Source organism: Typopeltis vanoorti, chromosome 8 (assembly GCF_054136105.1).
Source record: "Typopeltis vanoorti isolate ZY-2024b chromosome 8, IOZ_Tvanoo_1.0, whole genome shotgun sequence".
NCBI classification, from domain to species: Eukaryota; Metazoa; Arthropoda; class Arachnida; order Uropygi; family Thelyphonidae; genus Typopeltis; species Typopeltis vanoorti.
In genome coordinates this window covers 2,621,901-2,640,675 of record NC_143556.1, presented here as the reverse complement: position 1 = coordinate 2,640,675, position 18,775 = coordinate 2,621,901, and the positions used below count along the sequence as shown (strand labels likewise).

The 18,775-nt window shown below is 37.1% G+C and overlaps 1 protein-coding gene across 1 annotated transcript in view; it reads left to right on the top strand.

Annotated features, from left to right (window-relative positions):
* Positions 1 to 18,775, top strand: part of LOC150103679 (calcium channel flower-like) — a 90,316-nt gene that overhangs the window by 36,457 nt on the left and 35,084 nt on the right. Inside the window, exon 3 of the mRNA XM_090396818.1 lies at positions 5,092 to 5,217. Coding sequence (XP_090252944.1) covers positions 5,092 to 5,217 — 126 coding nt within the window. The remainder of the gene's footprint in view (positions 1 to 5,091; positions 5,218 to 18,775) is intronic.

Sequence of the window (18,775 nt, the reverse complement as noted above, 5' to 3'; positions counted from 1 at the left end):
AGATATGACAGATATTGTTTTGCTAGTTTGGGTCTCCCGCGATGAGTCTACTGACTCCATGGAGATACCCGTAATAATAATAATACCACTTTCCTTCATAATGTGATCCATATAAATAATGAATAACAGAGGGGATAATGTACATCCTTGTCTGACATCAGATTTAACATTAAACCATCTTCCTGTACTTCCTTCAATTCTAACTACTGACTTACAACTCAAATAAAGACTAAGTATTCCTTGATATAATGTTCCATTGACACTATATAACTGTAGCATATTGAATAGTAGCTTCTCTCTTGGCACCTTGTCATATGCCTTTTCCAGATCAACAACACTTAAATATGGATCTTTGTTATGTTCCCATGCTTTCTCAACTATTTGTCGTAAAGTGAAGATCTGATCCTGACAGCCTAAAGCTTTTCTTCCACAATTCTTCTTAACCATTTCTCAAGTATACTTGCATAAATCTTGCCAGGAATACTCAGTATGGAAATACCTCTGTAATTCTCACATTCAGTTTTATTTTCCTTTTTATATATGGGTACTATGAGAGCTCTACTCCAATCATCAGGAATTCGTCCCTCTGTCCAGGCTTTCTGAACTATGCAGTGCAGCCACTGTAAGACTTTTATACCACAATACTTCAGCATTTCTGGTCGAATATCATCTACTCCTGCTGCCTTTCCACATTTCAAGCCTTTGATAGCTTTTTCTACTTCATGTATGGATATATATTCCTGACTGCATGCCTAGTCAGTGTTTTTTACCACTGTGCTGTTATCACTGCTTGTTTCATTTAGCAGGTTTTCAAAGTAATTACTCCATACTTCAAGGATATCTTTTTCTCCTGTTTTCTTGTCACCTTTATCATCTCTAACTCCTTTTACAGCACTCTTTACTCCATTTCTATGCTTCAACAACCTCCAGAATATCTTACCACCTTCTTGATATTTATTTTCTATGTTCTTGCCTATGTCCTTCCATGACTTTTGTTTAGCTAGTTTTACACAGTGTTTAGCTTTCTTACTTTTGTCTCTGTATTATCTCAGAGCACAATCTGACTTATTTGCCAGGAACTTTTGATATGCTTTCTTCTTTTCCTTCACTGCCTCTTAACTTCCAGTGTCCACCATGGGATTCTGATTTTTCTATCCTTGCAGACAACCTCGCCACATCCCTCTCTGGCTGAATCAATCAGTGTTTTCTTCAAGGCTTGCTACTGAATCTCCAAGGTTTGGTTGCTGTTCTCAAACTCTTTAATTTTTTCTTCAATAATCTTTGTGTATTTTAGTCTACAGTTCACATCTGAGAGCTGCTCAACTTTTATTCTCTTTAAAACTTTCTTACATGTTATTCTTTTCAATATGAAATTCAATTTTATCTTGCTCAAGACTAAATAGTGATCACTTCCAATTTCAAATCCTCTGTACACTCTAGTGTCCTGCACCAGGGAGAAAACATCACTATCAACAATAACATGGTCAATGATACTTTTCTTATTCCTAGCCTCTTTTCTCCATGTGAATTTGTGCACATTTTTATGTTGGAACATGGTGCTATTAATAACCAGTCCATGTCCTGAGCAGAAATCCAACAGATATTTGTCATTATTATGAGCTTTGCTCTTTTCTCCAAATTTTCACAAAATATTTTTATATGTCTGACAATCATTTCCTACTCTGCTATTTAGATCCCCAACAAGGACCAAACTTTCCTTTTTCATTGTGTCAGTTGCTTTCTCTAAAGCATCAAGAAATTCCTCCACTTCTACCTTAGTAGAACCTTCTGTAGGACCATAGGCACAAATAAGTCTCATTGTCCAGTTCCCCATTCTGATATTTCCCCACATCACTCTACTTGAGACTGCCTGCCATTCAAGAAGATTAGCCTCATATTTAGTGTTGAATACTATGGCTGCTATTTCTTTTCCTTGATAGTCATTGCCTGAATATAACATTTTATATTTATTGCACAGAAAGATCTCTCCAGTTTTTGTCTTTTTTGTTTCACTCACCCCTGTTATGTCAATCTGGTACTTATCTAATTCCTCAGCTAACTCAATTTCTTTGCTATTCAGGCTTCTTATGTTGATAGTACCAATCTTTAACTCTGATGACGTTGAGTTGGGGTGTGTTTTCAGATTTGTTCCAGTAGCTGACTTTTCGCTGTTTGCCCTGGTTCCCTGGTGAAAACAACTGTTGCCTTGTTTAACTGGGCAACGCCCATTTAAATTAAGAACATTTAAATAAAGACATTGTAAATAATGTCATGTTGTACCATCATTTTGTATTTTGGTTTAAGCCAATAAGGATATAGTTTGGTCTACTAAATCCCAAATTGCCAGCCCATCCTCGTTCGTTCAGTATCCACGTAGATGCCCAACAGGGTGCACCACAAGAAGGTGAGGATTGGACATTAAGTCAGAAGACCTGGTCGGTTCTCCACATTCCTTTAAAGGCTGTATGGAGGTCTCCTCTGAGTTATATAGCTTTGACCCTTTGCAGATATTCATCTCTCATATATAGTATGCCCACAGATTCGAGACCCTTCATCACTTCTGCGCATGTCAACAGAAGGAGAATCCATTCCCATAATAGGGTAATCAATCCCCGTATTGTGGGATGAGTTGTTTATTATTACATGTCGGAAAATTAACTTCTCTTTGTGATTGTAGTTTTTAAAGTGTTAACTATGTTGCTTGTATAACAGGGAAAATTTTACCTATAAAGCATGTGATTTCTTGTGTTGGCAACCAATTCGTATGTCCTTCATTTCTTTCTTCCCTTCACATGGATCGACTGTTCTTGGGAAGGCTCCAAGCGAGGCTCTCTGTAGTATGGGCATACTATAGCACTTTCTGGTACCTGTCCATCATCTGCCTACTTATCCAAGCAGACAGTTTATTCCAGTCCCATATTCTCTAGTTTATGCAACAACCTTTTATATGGTATCCTATCAAATGCCTTAGCAAAGTCCAACAGTATCATATTGTATCCATTCCCTTTATCCAAATCTGCCATAACATTATTATAAAATATGAGCAAATTGCTCCAAACATGGCTTCCCTTCAGTAAACCCATGCTATTCCTTGCTAAGTATATCTTGTTTGTCCACCCATTTCTGTATGCAATTTCTTACCAACTTCTTTAAAATCTTTACAATTACTCCAGATACTGATGGTTTGAGAGTTAGATGCATCACCTCCACCACCCTTGTGCAATGGGATTATCACATTCTTTCCATTCCTGTGGGATCTTTCCTGAGCTAGAACTCAAATTATATACATATGTGAAGGGCCTAATTAGTTTGGCTGAACATTTCTTTAGTAGACATGCTGATATCCTATTTTTCCAAATTTCTGAATTCATATTCAGGTTATGCAACAGCTCTAGAATCTCCTTCTCATGCATCTCTATCTCTTCATCCAATGTAGTACTGTGTACTATGTTACATACACCAGATTGGTAGATCTATAGTGAACACGCATTATTTGAACTACCTCATCTGGTTCTGATACTAGCATACCATCTACAGTCAGTAAAATAATTCTTCTTCTGCATTTTTTATTTCTTTCATTTGCAACATAATGATAAAATTCTTTTGGGTTGCCTTTAGCCTGTGCATTGTAACTTTTCTGGCCTAAGCTTTATATATTTCATAACTTCTTTCACTCTTATTCTCATAATATTCCTTCCACATTGTCTTCTTCATATGGATATCTTTTTTAATGAGATGCATATCCATTTCACTCCCATTCTGTTTGTTCTTCAAACTCTAGGGATACATTCAGATACAACATCATTTAAGGATGCTTTCGAAGCTTCCTATTCAGCAACTGATACTATGGAACCAAATAATTTCCATATTTGTGGTTCAACATATAACCTGGTTATATGTTGAACATTTATTGGAACATTTATATAGTTGATTACTTGCCAGGTCAGTATGGCATGATCACTGTCACCAGCTGGTGGCAAAATATTCACGTTTTTAATTGAGACACCTGACTTGATGATCAAATCTAACATTCTTTGTCCTTGAGTTGCTTCTTTCACATACTGCTTGAGAAAGTTGTTAGCAACTAAAATTCTTCTTTGTTCAAGTTACCCATAATGATTACTCATTAGTACTCATCAGGGTAATTTGGCAGTGCATTTCTTCATTGCCGTCAATTGAACTTCCAGGTCTGTAGCAACATCTCACCCTGGTATCCTTCACTTCACACCATATAGCATCATATACTCCATGCTACATGGGATGTTATTGCCATTATTGCTTTCATGTGTTTGTCTGAATTGGACTCAAGTCATCTGATATATCATTAGTAGTACCCTCTCCCCTCTCATATTTCTTCTGTCATTCCTGAAAAACTATCCTTTGCACTTCAATTAAGACATCCAACTCTGAAAGCCTAGTTTCACTAATGCCAACAATTTGAGGCCTCAATGTATTCAAAGCAACAAGTTCAACCACTTTTTCATTTGCTCATGGCATTTGTAGCAAATAACAAGTTATTTGCTATACACAAGTCACCTCCTTGCGTTTTCTTATATCTACAGTTTGCTTTGGCTCAGTTCAGCAATTTTCTCTTCCCCTCCTCACACACACTCAAAATGCTTAAACTCAAAGTGTTGTCCATCCACTCAGCAGATTCATAGCTATGCTGATTGACATTTGTATCACTTATGTCTACAAATCCCAGCTGCACTTATATACATAACCTCAACATTCCTCCCCAAATGATCTAGTTTCCCTGACTCTCTGCATTAGGTTTCGTTCCAATAAATAGATTCTCAATAAATAGGCACCTGATGCCATTATGAATAAATATGATTTACATATTTTCTTATAAAATGAGGTGTCCCAGTACTTATCTTGACTACTTCTCAGATCTCTTTTCCTTCCCATTTCAAAGCTATAAGTGCACCATACTTAATCTTCATTTCTGTTTACTCAGTTTAGTCTTAATTTCTCTGCATTGTATATTTAAAAATATCTTGTTGGATTATTACTGTTAATTAAGAATGGAAATAGTTATGCTTTTGAAAATAAATCTTTTTTTATTTTATTTTTTATAAAATTATATAGGCTAGTTGGTTTCTTGGTAGCCTTAGTTGAAGCCCCATGTTTTTGTGCATTTTTGGACTTTGCTCAAAAACCAAGTCTCTATTTTGATCGCAAACCCTATTGGCATAGAGCAATTTTATATGTAATGTAAGTAACTTCCTTTTTTGAAATTTTTGTTTTAACATATAGTATACTCTTGTTGCAGTCTGTGATCAGAGATTAAAATTTGTTGTAAGATTGAAAAAAAATTATTAAACCAAACTGCGCATTTCTTGTTTATCTTTTGCATTGATTGAAGATTACTATTTCATACCAAAATAGCTCATGGTAACAAATTACTGAATTGGTTAACATATTTTGCTGTTATCAGGTGTACTGTAACTGAACTTTATAGAATGTTCTGAACCTGCATCTTTCAGCAGTTTACAAATTATTATTATTATTATTATCTGAGACCTTTAGTGAGTAGAGTTTATATTCCAATCCCATATTCTCTAGTTTATGCAACAGTCTTTTGTGTGGTATCCTATAAAATCATTTAGCAAAATCTGATGTTATCATAGCGTATCCATTCCCTTTATCCAACTCAGCCGTAACATTGTTACAAAACATGAGGAAATTGCTGAAACATAGCCTTTCTTTAGTAAACCCATGCTGCTACTTGTAGAGTATAGCTTGTTTGTCTACCCATTTCTGTATGCAAGTTCTTGCCAACTGAAATCTTCACTACCACATCAGAGATACTGATAGGTCTTTAGTTAGACACATCAGTTTTTGCACTGCCCTTGTACAATGGAACTATAATACATTCCTTCCATTCCTGTGGTATAATTCCTGAGCTTTGATTCAAGTTACGCAAATGTATGAAAGACTTAGCCAATTGGTTGAGCATTATTTTAGCAAACATGTTGATATTCCATCTGTCCTTATTGACAAATTCTTATCCATGTTAGGCACGAACTCTTCAATCTCATTTTCATGCACCTCTAACCCTTCATCTAATGTAGCAGTAGCACTGATCACCATATTACATACACGTGGTTGATATGTCTTAACAAAATGAGCACTCATTAATTGAACAATCTCTTTAACTTCTGGCACTAGACTACTATCTGCATTTAGTAAAATTATTCTTCCACATTAATTCTTTCTTTTGCTTATGGCATAACGATAAAATTCTTTTGGATTGCCTTTTAGCCTGCATAGCTAATTTCTTTTCATACTCTGATTTAGCTTTTCTTACAATACTTATTACTTTTCTGGCCTGAGCTTCATATATTTCATACCCTCTCTCTCTTATTCTCAAGATATTCTTTCCACATCTGCTTCTTCTTGTGGATCTCTAGCTGAATAAGGCTGCACATCCATTTCGCTCCCAACCTACTTATTCTTCGAACGCTAAGGATACATTTAGATACTGCCTCAGTCAAGCACTTTTTCAAAGATTTCCATGCGTTGCTGACATTTTTTCCATTCAGTAACTGATACCATTTGACCAAAGATAGTATTCTTCTAAGTTGATGCTAATTTCCAGCTTTGTAATTCAGCATGTAGCTTGATTTAATCGGAGCAGAACATTATGAGCAACTGAGGAGTATAGTATACTGTGTTCAGTGCAATTGTATCATTTCATTTCAGACAATAATAAATTTAGTTTAATCCTTTATCCAAGTGTGAGCAAACAAAGTTTGCGCCTGAAAGTATCTTCAGGACTGGGTTAAGGTGGTACAACACCAGGGAAACTCGTTGCAAAGGTGGAGCAAGATACCAACACTCCTATCTCAGTATCTCCTATAATGCAAAACACATCTCCTTGCGGATATATCTAATGTTATGCATTAAGGGAAGGGCCACTACCCAGACTAGTTTCGACCTTTATTGAGGTCTCTTCAGTGGGAGCCAGGCCCAAGTGGAGATATCAGGCAGAAGCATTAGCAGGTCATCTCTACCTATAGGAATTGCCAATTGGTGTGCCACCCTTTTTTAATAATTTACTCTGGATTTAGAGAAAGATGTTGAAAGTTTATTTTTTACTTGGTTAGAGTATAATAAATTTAGTTTAATCCTTTATCCAAGTGTGTCCATACAAAGTTTGCACCTGAAAGTATCTTCAGGACTGTGGTATCCGCAAGGAGATGTGTTTTGCATTATAGGAGATACTGAGACAGGAGGTAGCTTGCTCCACCTTTGCAACGAGTTGCCCTGGTGTTGTACCACCTTACCCCAGTCCTGAAGATACTTTCAGGCGCAAACTTTGTTTGCTCACACTTGGATAAAGGATTAAACTAAATTTATTATACTCTAACCAAGTGAAAAATAAACTTTCAACATCTTTCTCTAAATCCAGAGTAAATTATTAAAAAAGGGTGGCACACCAATTGGCAATTCCTATAGGTAGAGATGACCTGCTAATGCTTCTGCCTGATATCTCCACTTGGGCCTGGCTCCCACTGAAGAGACCTCAATAAAGGTCGAAACTAGTCTGGGTAGTGGCCCTTCCCTTAATGCATAACATTAGACATATCCGCAAGGAGATGTGTTTTGCATTATAGGAGATACTGAGATAGGAGTGTTGGTAGCTTGCTCCACCTTTGCAACGAGTTGCCCTGGTGTTGTACCACCTTAACCCCGTCCTGAAGATACTTTCAGGCGCAAACTTTGTTTGCTCACACTTGGATAAAGGATTAAACTAAATTTATTATACTCTAACCAAGTAAAAAATAAACTTTCATCATTTCAGACAAATTATGGATACTACAACCGTGTTAGAAATAATTACTTTAATTTTCCAACGTTTCGACTTTCATATTAAGGTCATCATCTGGAGTATACACATACAGAGACAATGATTTGATCTACAGTTATTCTACTGGCCTGGCCTCTAGTGAAAAAAAATAAAAATAAAATAACTACATCAAAGCTGTATTCTATTTATATCATCATCAGAGGACAATTTCATATAGATACTTTATTACAGCAAAAATGGTGTCTTTATTTAACACGAGGGTTGTTATATTAGAGATAAGATCCTGGATTCTCTTAGATGGAAAAGTTATGTATAATATGTGCCTTCCATATTCTTGGGATTTTTAGACCATCATTATTGTTAAGATTAGGGTGGTTGATAAGAATTTCACAGGACTCCTTAAATTTATGTTTCATACTGCGTTTTGGTAATGTAGACAATGAGAGGATTACTGACAACTCTGCTAATCATATCTTTGAAACAAAGAAAGTAAAACTTATATCCAAATTTCATAGATTTAAAGATTGACAGTATTCAGATAGCCAATGGACATATTTGAATTTCTCTGCAGTGAATGAAAACGACCAACCAGAAGGAATTGATAATAGGAGCCACCAACTCCCTTCAGGGAACACTCATGTTATCAACCTTTCTTACCATGCCCTGGACAATGGTGCACTTTCACTATTTAGTAAAGGCTTAAACTTTGCTGTGGCACCCAGGATTATTAACAAATTAGATTTTATATACCATATTGAAAGAAGCTTGAGATTTCTCCCAACCACCATAGTGGATAAAATATGTTTGGAAACCTCGAACATTTTAAATTTAAATAATATATATAAGTAGTAACTAGCAATCTAATCAAATCTCAATGGCAGCTGTGAAATCATTAAAATCAAATCAGGATATCACAATCACTGGAACTGATAAAGGCAGTGTCACTGTTACTTTAAACTGAACAACATAATTGGAAAAAATGAATCAATTAGTCTCAGACAACAGCACCTATCAACTTGTTAACTATAAACCAACCAATCGGATAAAAAAGAAAATGGAGAAATTATTAAGTCAGTCACTTCTTGACCTGAGGATACAGTTAAAAACTACTTCTGTACTACTCTCATTTCCCGAGAATTTATGGTTTACCCAAGATTCACAAGTAGAACATGCCGTCCTGGCCAAATAGTTGAAGGTATAGACAGTCTCAGTTATCATCTAGCTGAGATGCATCTAGCATCAACACCTAATGAGTTGATAGGTCATTCTCCCCTCCATATTGAAAACGCATAATACTTTGTAAGCAAAATTAAAAAGTATTATATAGTGAAATCTATGGAGTATTCATAACTAAAAATTCACACATACTCCAGTTATTAAAATTTAATTACTGTGGCATACATGTGAATTTTTAGTTAAAATTAAAGACATCGCACTGAAAAAAAAAGTGATTTATTAGTCGATTTTGATGTCTCTGCCCTCTTCACAAATGTCCCAATCAATGACACAGTTATTCTTTCTTCTTTTACAGGACAACTTCCCACCCAATATCACAGCGCTCTTTGCACATGTACTACGTTCTGGCTATTTTTGTGGCAAAACACTTTCTATCTACAAAAAGAAGGCACAGCCATAAGCTTGCCATTATCCCCCCCACAATTGTTAACTTTTATATGGAAGCTTTTGAGCAACATGCTCTAGATTGGCTTAGATACATTGACGATGTTTTCTCTATCTGGTTTCATGGCCAACAGACATTAGACACTTTCCTCAGCCACCTAAACAGACAACACCAAACTCATACAATTCACAATTGAGATTGAAAGTCTGAACACACTTCCTTTTCTAGATACACTTGTCACACGTTTTACTTCTGGCAGTCTTTCCTTCACTGTTTACTGGAAGCCTACACATACTTCAATATATGCACACATAAACTCCTACCACCACCATCACCACCACCACCCAACACAAAAACCAGGTGTCATTAACATACTAAAAACAGGTATTTGAAGATTTGCTCCAGTGAACAAGCATTTAAAGATGAATTAAAAGTTATCAGCAATACCTTTGTGAAAAATTGCTACAGCCAAAATACTATCAACAAAATTCTTCACTAGACCTCACTTAAAAATAAACTAGATTACAATCAAACTGTAACCATTCCATATATTAAAGGGATATCAGACAAAATAAACAGAATACTACAGAATTACAACCTTAATGCCACCTTTAAATCTCCTGTAAAATTAAAGAAACTCAACTCATCCAAGGATCCATTTCCTCCCCTGGTCCACTGTGAAGTATACCATATTCATTGTACCTGCAATTTGCTCTATATAGGTAAAAGAGGACACATAACTCCTATCAGAAAAAAAGGAACATATATGGCACATTAAATTCAATAACTATGGTAAATCCGGCCTTTCTGATCATGCCCTGAATACTCTACATAGAATTCACTGGGAAGGTGCCTGTTGTTTACATCACACCAAAACGTGGTATGAACGTAAATTTAAGGAGGCCTGTGAAATTTTAAGGAGGTCTTATCAACCACCCTAATCTTAACAATAATAGTGGTCTAAAAATCCCAAGAATATGGAAGGCACATATTTTACTCACATAACCTTTCCATCTAAGATTTAATTATAAATTAACCATAAGTTAATTATAAATTATAAAATAAATTATATTTATTTAAATATAAATATAATTAGCCGGCCTGGTTGGCCAAGTGGTCTGCATATCTGCTCTCCAGCAAAAAAGGCTGCAGGTTCGAATCCTGCCATGGGCATGGATGTTTGCGATTGTGTAAATACTAGTGGTGGTGGTCGGCAGTAGCTGGCGTTGGTATAGATGATGAAGTTAGTTGCAGTTGGTGAATTGAGTGGTGGAGATAGAGTTGTAGAGTAGGTACCCTCCCTCAATGAGTCTTTGGACTCCCTGGACGTGTCATGTAATAATAATAAATAGGACTGTACATAATCCAGAATCTTAACTCTAATATAACAATTCTTGTGTTAAAATTGAGAAACCGCTTTTGCAATAATAAAACTATATGAAATTGTCCTCTGGGGATGTTATAAATAGAACATAGCTTTGATGTAGTAATTTTATTTTATTTATTTATTTTTTTAATTGGACGTTAGGCCAGTAGAATAACTGTTGATCAAATCATTGTCTCTTTGGCATACTGTTTGGGATGTAATATAGCTTGTGTGTGTGTGTGTGTGTGTGTGTGTTAATGATACCAAGCAATTTTATAAGCTAGGTTTTAATTCAGGTTTTAATGCAAGAAATGCTAAACACTGTGTAAAACTAGCTAAACAAAAGTCATGGGAGGACTTTGGCAAGAATATAGAAAATAAATATCAAGAAGGTGGCAAAATATTCTGGAAGTTGTTGAAGAAGCTTAGGAATGGAGGAAAGAGTGCTGGAAAAGGAGTTAGAGATGATAAAGGTGACATCAAAACGGAAGAAAAGGATATCCTTGAAGTATGGAGTAATTACTTTGAAAAACTGCTAAATGAAACAAGCAGTGATGACAGCACAGTGGTAAAAAACACTGAACAGACATGCAGTCAGGAATACATATCCATTCTTGAAGTAGAAAAAGCCATCAAAGGCTTAAAACGTGGAAAGGCAGCAGGAGTGGATGATATTCAACCAGAAATGCTCAAGTATGGTGGTATAAAAGTCTTACAGTGGCTGTGCTGCATAATTCAGAAAGCCTGGACAGAGGGACGAATTCCTGATGATTGGAGTAGAGCTCTCATAGTACCCATATATAAAAAGGGAAATAAAACTAAATGTGAGAATTACAGAGGTATTTCCCCACTAAGTGTTCCTGGCGAGATCTATGCAAGTATACTTGAGAAACGATTGAGAAGAATTGTGGAAGAAAAGTTTGGTGAAGAACAAGCTGGATTCAAGCCAAATAGAGGCTGTCAGGATCAGATCTTCACTTTACGACAAATAGTCGAGAAAGCATGGGAATATAACAAAGATCTGTATTTAAGTTTTGTCGATTTGGAAAAGGCATATGACAAGGTGCCAAGAGAGAAGCTATTCAGTACGCTAAAGTTATATGGTGTCAATGGGGCATTATATCAAGCAATACTTAGTCTTTATTTGAGTTGTAAGTCAGCAGTTAGAATTGAAGGAAGTACAGGAAGATGGTTTAATGTTAAATCTGGTGTCAGACAAGGATGTACATTATCTATATGGATCACATTATGAAGGAAAGTGGTATTGAACATGATATCAAAATTGGAGATGTTAATGTCAGCTCTTTGCTTTATGCGGATGATGTTATACTTTTAAATAAATCTGCTACAAGTCTGCAAGATTCTTTGACTAAATTGAATAACTGTTGTAATAGATATGGTATGATGGTCAGCAATAAAAAGACAAAGACGATGAAAATAGGCAGAATCATTGAAAATGTCAACTGTGTTGTGAATGGAGAACCTGTGGAACAAGTAAAACATTCAGCTACTTAGGCACGATTTTTAGTGAAGATGGTAAATTGAATATAGAAATAGACAACAGAATCAACAAAGCTGATATGGTGGGAAGTCAATTGAATAAATTCATATGGAATAAGAGAGAAATTAGTCGGAACACTAAATTAGTTGTATACAAGACAGTGTTCAAACCAGTTTTAACTTATGGATCTGAGAGTTGGGTCAGAAGTACGACACTTGACCAAAGACTAGAGACTGCAGATATGAGTGTCCTGAGAAAGATTAGAGGCGTGAACAGATGGCATCAATGGCAATATCATATTAAAAACGAGGATATTAGGAAAGAACTTGACATTGTCAGCATCCAGGAATGCATTAGCAGAGCGAATCTCAGGTGGTATGGTCACTTAAATAGAATGGGAGAGAAAAGATTAGCAAAAGAAGTGTTCTCTGCCAGGTTGGCAGGAAAACGACCCAGAGGTAGACCAAGATATAGGTGGATTGATACGGTACGAAGTGCCTTAGACGATAGAAATATAAGATCTGATAATGTTGGAGTCTTGACAAGTAACAGACTGATTTGGAGGAAAATTGTAGATAGGAAGTTAGTAATGATGTAATTTTTTCATGTAGTACTATCATATTCTGTACACCCCTTTAGGGTACATGGCATGAAATTGATGATGATGAGGTTTTAATCCTTTTTCCTAAGTAAGCAAATAGACTAGTCAAATTTGCACCTGAACATAGTTCAGGTCCGAGGCCACTCGTAGTAAAGGTGGATTAAGCTCTGATCACTTTCCTTAGTATTTCCCCTAATGCAAAGCACATCCCCTTGCAGAGATGTATAATACTATGCATGAAAGGCAAGGGCCACTACCCAGACTAATTTAGATCTTTATTGAGGTCTTGTCAGTGGGAGCCAGACCCAAAAATGCCAAGGTTGAAGTAATGTAGAGCTTATAAATTTTACTAAACAAGTTGCCACAAGGTTTTCTGACCTTATTAAATAAACCTGAACTATGTTCAGGCAAAAACTTGACTGACTTGTCTGTTTGCTTACTTGGGAAAAGGGATTAAAGCCTAGCTTATAAAATTGCTTGTTATCTTTAACATAGTATATACCCAAGGTAAAAAAACTTTCTACATCTTACTCTCATCCTGAGATTTTTATTTAATAAGGTCAAAGCACCTTGTGACAACTTGTTTAGGTAAAATTGATAAGCTCTGCATTATTTCAACCTTTGCATTTTTGGGTCTGACTCTCACTGATGAGACCTCAATAAAGGTCGAAACCGGTCTGGATAGTGGTGCTTTGCATTAGGGAAATACTAAGGAAAGTGATCAGAGCTTACTACACCTTTACTACGAGTTACCTCAGACCTGGACTGTGTTCAGGCGCAAACTTGACTGACTTGTCTGTTTGCTTAGTTGGGAAAAAGGATTAAAACCTAGCTTATAAAAAAAATTGCTTGGTATCTTTAACATAGTATATACCCAAGGTAAAACACTTTCTACACACATATATACATACACACCATACCAGCTTTGTTGATTCTTTTGTCTATTTCCATGTTTAACTTACCATCTTCACTAAAAATCATGCCTAAGTAGCTGAAATGTTTTACTTGTCCTATAAGTTCTCCATTCATAATGCAGTTGATATTGCCAATGTTTTTGCCAATTTTCATTGTGTTTGTCTTTTTAATGCTGACCTTCATACCATATCTATTGCAACAGTTATTCAATTTAGTCAGGGAATCTTGCAGATTTATAGAGGATTTATTAAGAAATATAACATCATCTGCATAAAGCAAAGAGCTGACATTAACATCTCCAATCCTGATATCATGTTTAAAACCACTTTCCTTCATAATGTGATCCATATAGATAATGAATAACAGAGGGGATCAAGTACATCACTGTCTCACACCAGATTTAACATTAAACCATCTTCCTGTACTTCCTTCAATTCTAACTGCTGACTTACAACTCAAATAAAGACTAAGCTTGATACAATGCCCCATTAACACCATATAACTGTAGCATTTTGAATAGCTTTTCTCTTGGCACCTTGTCATATGCTTTTTCCATATCTACGAAAATTAAATACAGACCTTTGTTATATTCCCATGATTTCTCAACTATTTGTCGTAAAGTGAAAAAATGATCCTGACAGCTTTTATTTGGCCTGAATCCAGCTTGTTCTTCACCAAGCGTCTCTTCCACAATCATTCTCAACTGTTTCTCAAGTATACTTGCATATATCTTACCAAGATATATGCAAGTAATGAAATATATCTATATGAAATATATCTGTATGAAATATATCATTAATGAAATATCTCTGTAATTCTCACATTCAGTTTTATTTCTCTTTTTATATATGGGTACTATGAGAGCTCTACTCCAATCATCTGGAATTCGTCCAGCTGTCCAAGCCTTCTGAACTATGCAGTGCAGCCACTGTAAGACTTTTCTACCTCCATACTCTACCTCCATACGCTAGGCTGCGCGCAGTGATACAAGATGCGCAGCGGCAATTAGAGCACCTGCAAAACTCTTTCCAGAGTGATTCGGCTAACGGAAATAAACAGCGTGGGCGAGTTTCCGAAATGAAGGAGAGAGTATTGTTTGGTGACTCGTTATTAAGAGGAGTAATAGATGGGAGTGTAACTAAATCGTACTTGCCGGGTGCGAAATTTAAGGATGTAAGTGAGAGCATTAGAGTGCAAAAACAGAGGGTGAAAGAAATAACAATTGTGGCTGGTACGAATGAATTGAAAGGTGATAAATTTTTTATGAGAGAGGACTTGAAAGTATTGTTAAAGGTAGCGAAAGAAAAGAGTGACAGAGTTAGAATGGTGAGTCTGTTACTGCGGTATGACAGAGAGGAGTTTAGAAGGAGGGCCATAATCGCAAATGATATTATGCGCAGGTTATGCGGACGGTGTGGTGTGGAATTTGTGGACGTATGGAATGAGTTTGATGGGCGAAAGGACTTATACAAGATGGATGGACTGCATTTGAATGGACTTGGTGTGCGGAGACTGGAAAAAGTGTTGCTGAATGAAGTGAAAATGGATGTGCAGAACCAGGGAAACTAGAACTACCAAGGAGGGGGGGAAGTGGATATCCAGACATCAGTGAGACAGTTGAGTGTAAAAATGTATATAATGTACCTGAGCCAGCAATAAGGACAAAAAATGGGAATGGGATATTTAGAATAACGCATCAAGATAGGGGTGGGACAAAGGGAACACTGCAATTCATGTATACTAATGCCAGGAGTATTAGGAACAAGAAGGAAGAATTTTTGGCCTTGATTGGCTCTTCCTGGCCACAGGTTATTGGCATTAGTGAAACATGGCTAACGGAAGATGATATAGTTAGTGGGATAGAATGTGTAGGTTATAGTATGTTTAGGAGGGACAGAGAGAATAAAATTGGGGGAGGGGTGTTATTGATGATAGCTGATGAACTGCAGCCAAGGAGAATTGAAGTATTGCAGGATAGTGAAAGGAGCTCATTTGAGGCTATTTGGTGTGAGATTGATACTGGCAGAATAAAATATACAGTTGGGTGCTGCTATAGACCAGGTGATGGAATAGATGGTGGAGATGCTATGCATAAACAAATTGATGAAATGAGTGGAAGGAGGGTAATTATTATGGGGGATTTCAACTATGGTAACATTGATTGGAAGGAGGAGAGGACACATGTGAGGAAGGAAATGGATTTTATTCAATTATTAAGGGATAACTATCTGAAACAGCATGTAATTGAAAATACTAGGGGTGTGAGAGTGCTTGACCTGGTAATAGTATCTGAGAATTTGACTGTAATGAATATGACCATGTTGCCACCTATTGGTGAGAGTGATCATAAGGTCTTGACCTGGGAGGTAGCTAAAGGTGTGAAATTTGTGATTAAGACAGGGTATATGTGGAATTACCGTGCTGGCAAGTATGACAAGCTTAGGAGATTGCTTGGATCAGTGCCATGGCATGTACAACTGCAAGGGCTGGACGTCGATAGAGCATGGGAAGTGATCAAAGAGCATTTACAAGAGGTTATGGCTGATTGTATACCTAAGGTCCGAATAGTGAAACAAAGAGGGGTTAAATGGATGAATAACACCATTAAGCTTGAGCTGCAAAAAAAGAAACAACTATGGAGGGAATTTAAAGAAAGGGGTGACCTGCAGGCACACGAACGGTATAAAGTACAGGCTAGAAGGGTAACGAGTGTGGTAAAAACAGCAAAAGCCGATTATGAAAGGAAACTAGCTATGCAAGCAAAAGAGAATCCCAAACAGTTCTTTCAATATGCTGCAAGCAAGAAAAAAACTGTACATGGCAAAATGATTTTAAGGAATGACGATGGTAAAGAGTTCACTGAACCAGTCGATATAGTGGAGTTACTGAGCGCGCACTTTGCAAAAGTATATCATCCAGGTGGTGACGTTGAAAAAATGAAGGAACCATTAGTTTATATGGGAATTGTGATGAATGAAGTGGAGGTGAATAGTCTATTACAGAACCTTAATGTGAATACATCTGTGGGATTGGATGGTATACCGGCACGGGTCTTGCATGAAGCGGCTAATGAATTATCAGTGCCCTTGACCATGTTGTTTAATCTGAGTCTCAGGTCTGGCTTAGTCCCGAAGGCGTGGAAAGAGGGGAAAATAGTTCCACTGCATAAAGGAGGATCCAAGACTATGGTTGCAAATTACCGACCGATCAGCATATCAGGAGTCGTTGTCAAGGTCTTGGAGAAAGTAGTCAAGGGAAAAATACAGAAATGGATTGATGAAAATGAGATACTGTACAGAGGACAGCATGGCTTTGTTAAGGGTAGATCATGCCTCAGTAACTTGCTCAAGTTTTATAACAGGGTAACGGCTGAACTGGATAAGGGAAATGGGTTTACAGTGATACTGCTGGACCTGGCAAAAGCATTTGACAGGATACCACATGGAATTCTAATCCGTAAACTACAACATATGGGAATGGATATAGGGTTGGTGAGATGGATAGCTGGGTGGTTGATGGAGAGATATCAAAGAGTAGTTTATTCAGGAGTAGAGTCCAAAAAACGGCCTGTGACTAGTGGTGTGCCACAGGGTTCTGTTCTTGGACCACTGCTGTTTAATCTGTTCATTAACGATATAGGGAATGGTCTAAGTGGGACAGTTCATTTGTTCGCTGATGATGCAAAGTTGGGTAGGGCGATAGTGAATGCAGAAGATGTCAAAGTCTTGCAAGATGACTTAGATAGATTGGAGTTATGGACTAAGGAGAATGGATGTCAATTTAATGTGACAAAATGTAAGGTTATGCATTTCGGAGTGAAAAGATTAGCAGCAGTATACCACATTGGTGGAACTGTACTCCAAGAGATTGATGAGGCCAGGGACTTGGGAGTGTTGGTGGATAGGGAGATGAAGTTTAGGGGGCACATTGCAAAAGTAGCTAAATCAGCTCATCAACTCACTTGGTTGTTGAAAAATACCTTGACGAGCAGAGAAAAACAAGTTATTGTACCTCTGTACCGAGCCCTGATAAGACCTCATCTCGACTACTGTGCCCAGATTTGGTCACCTCGGTTCCTTCTTGATGGGGAGGAGGTTGAGAGGATCCAGAGGCGAGTGACTAAGATGATAGCAGGTCTATGGAATGCACCATATGAGAACAGGTTGAAGATTTGTGGGTTGCAGAAACTAGTTGATAGGCGAAAAAGGGGAGATATGATTGAGACATTCAAATTGCTAAAAGGATTCTATAGGATTAATTCAGATGATATTTTTGAGATCAGGACTGGTGGTGGGAGAACTAGGGGACACCCATGGAAGCTGGGCAAGAGCGTGGTTAGCAGGGGTGTTAGAGCTGGGTTCTTTACTTTTAGAGTGGTAAATGAGTGGAATAAGCTGCCAGAGTCTGTTGTGGGTGCTATGACAGTGAGCGAGTTCAAGGCAAGGTATGATGGATACTGTGAGAATGTTGAACAGCTGTGTGAACATGATGTTTAGGGCCTCCCTCGATGAGTCTAAGGACTCCTGGAGTAGCCCGTGGTAATAATAATAATAATAATACTTCAGCATTTCTGGTCGAGTATGATCTACTCCCACTGGCTTTTCACATTTCAGGCTTTTGATGGTTTTTCTACTTCAAGTATGGATATGTATTCCTGACTGCATGCCTAGTCAGTGTTTTTTACCACTGTGCTGTTATCACTGCTTGTTTCATTTAGCAGGTTTTCAAAGTAATTACTCCATACTTCAAGGATATCTTTTTCTCCTGTTTTCATGTCACCTTTATCATCTCTAATTCCTTTTACAGCACTCTTTCCACCATTTCTGAGCTTCTTCAACAACCTCCAGAATATTTTGCCACCTTCTTGATATTTGTTTTCTATGTTCTTGACAAAGTCTTCATATGACTTTTGTTTAGCCAGTTTTACACAGTGTTTAGCTTTCTTACATTTGTCT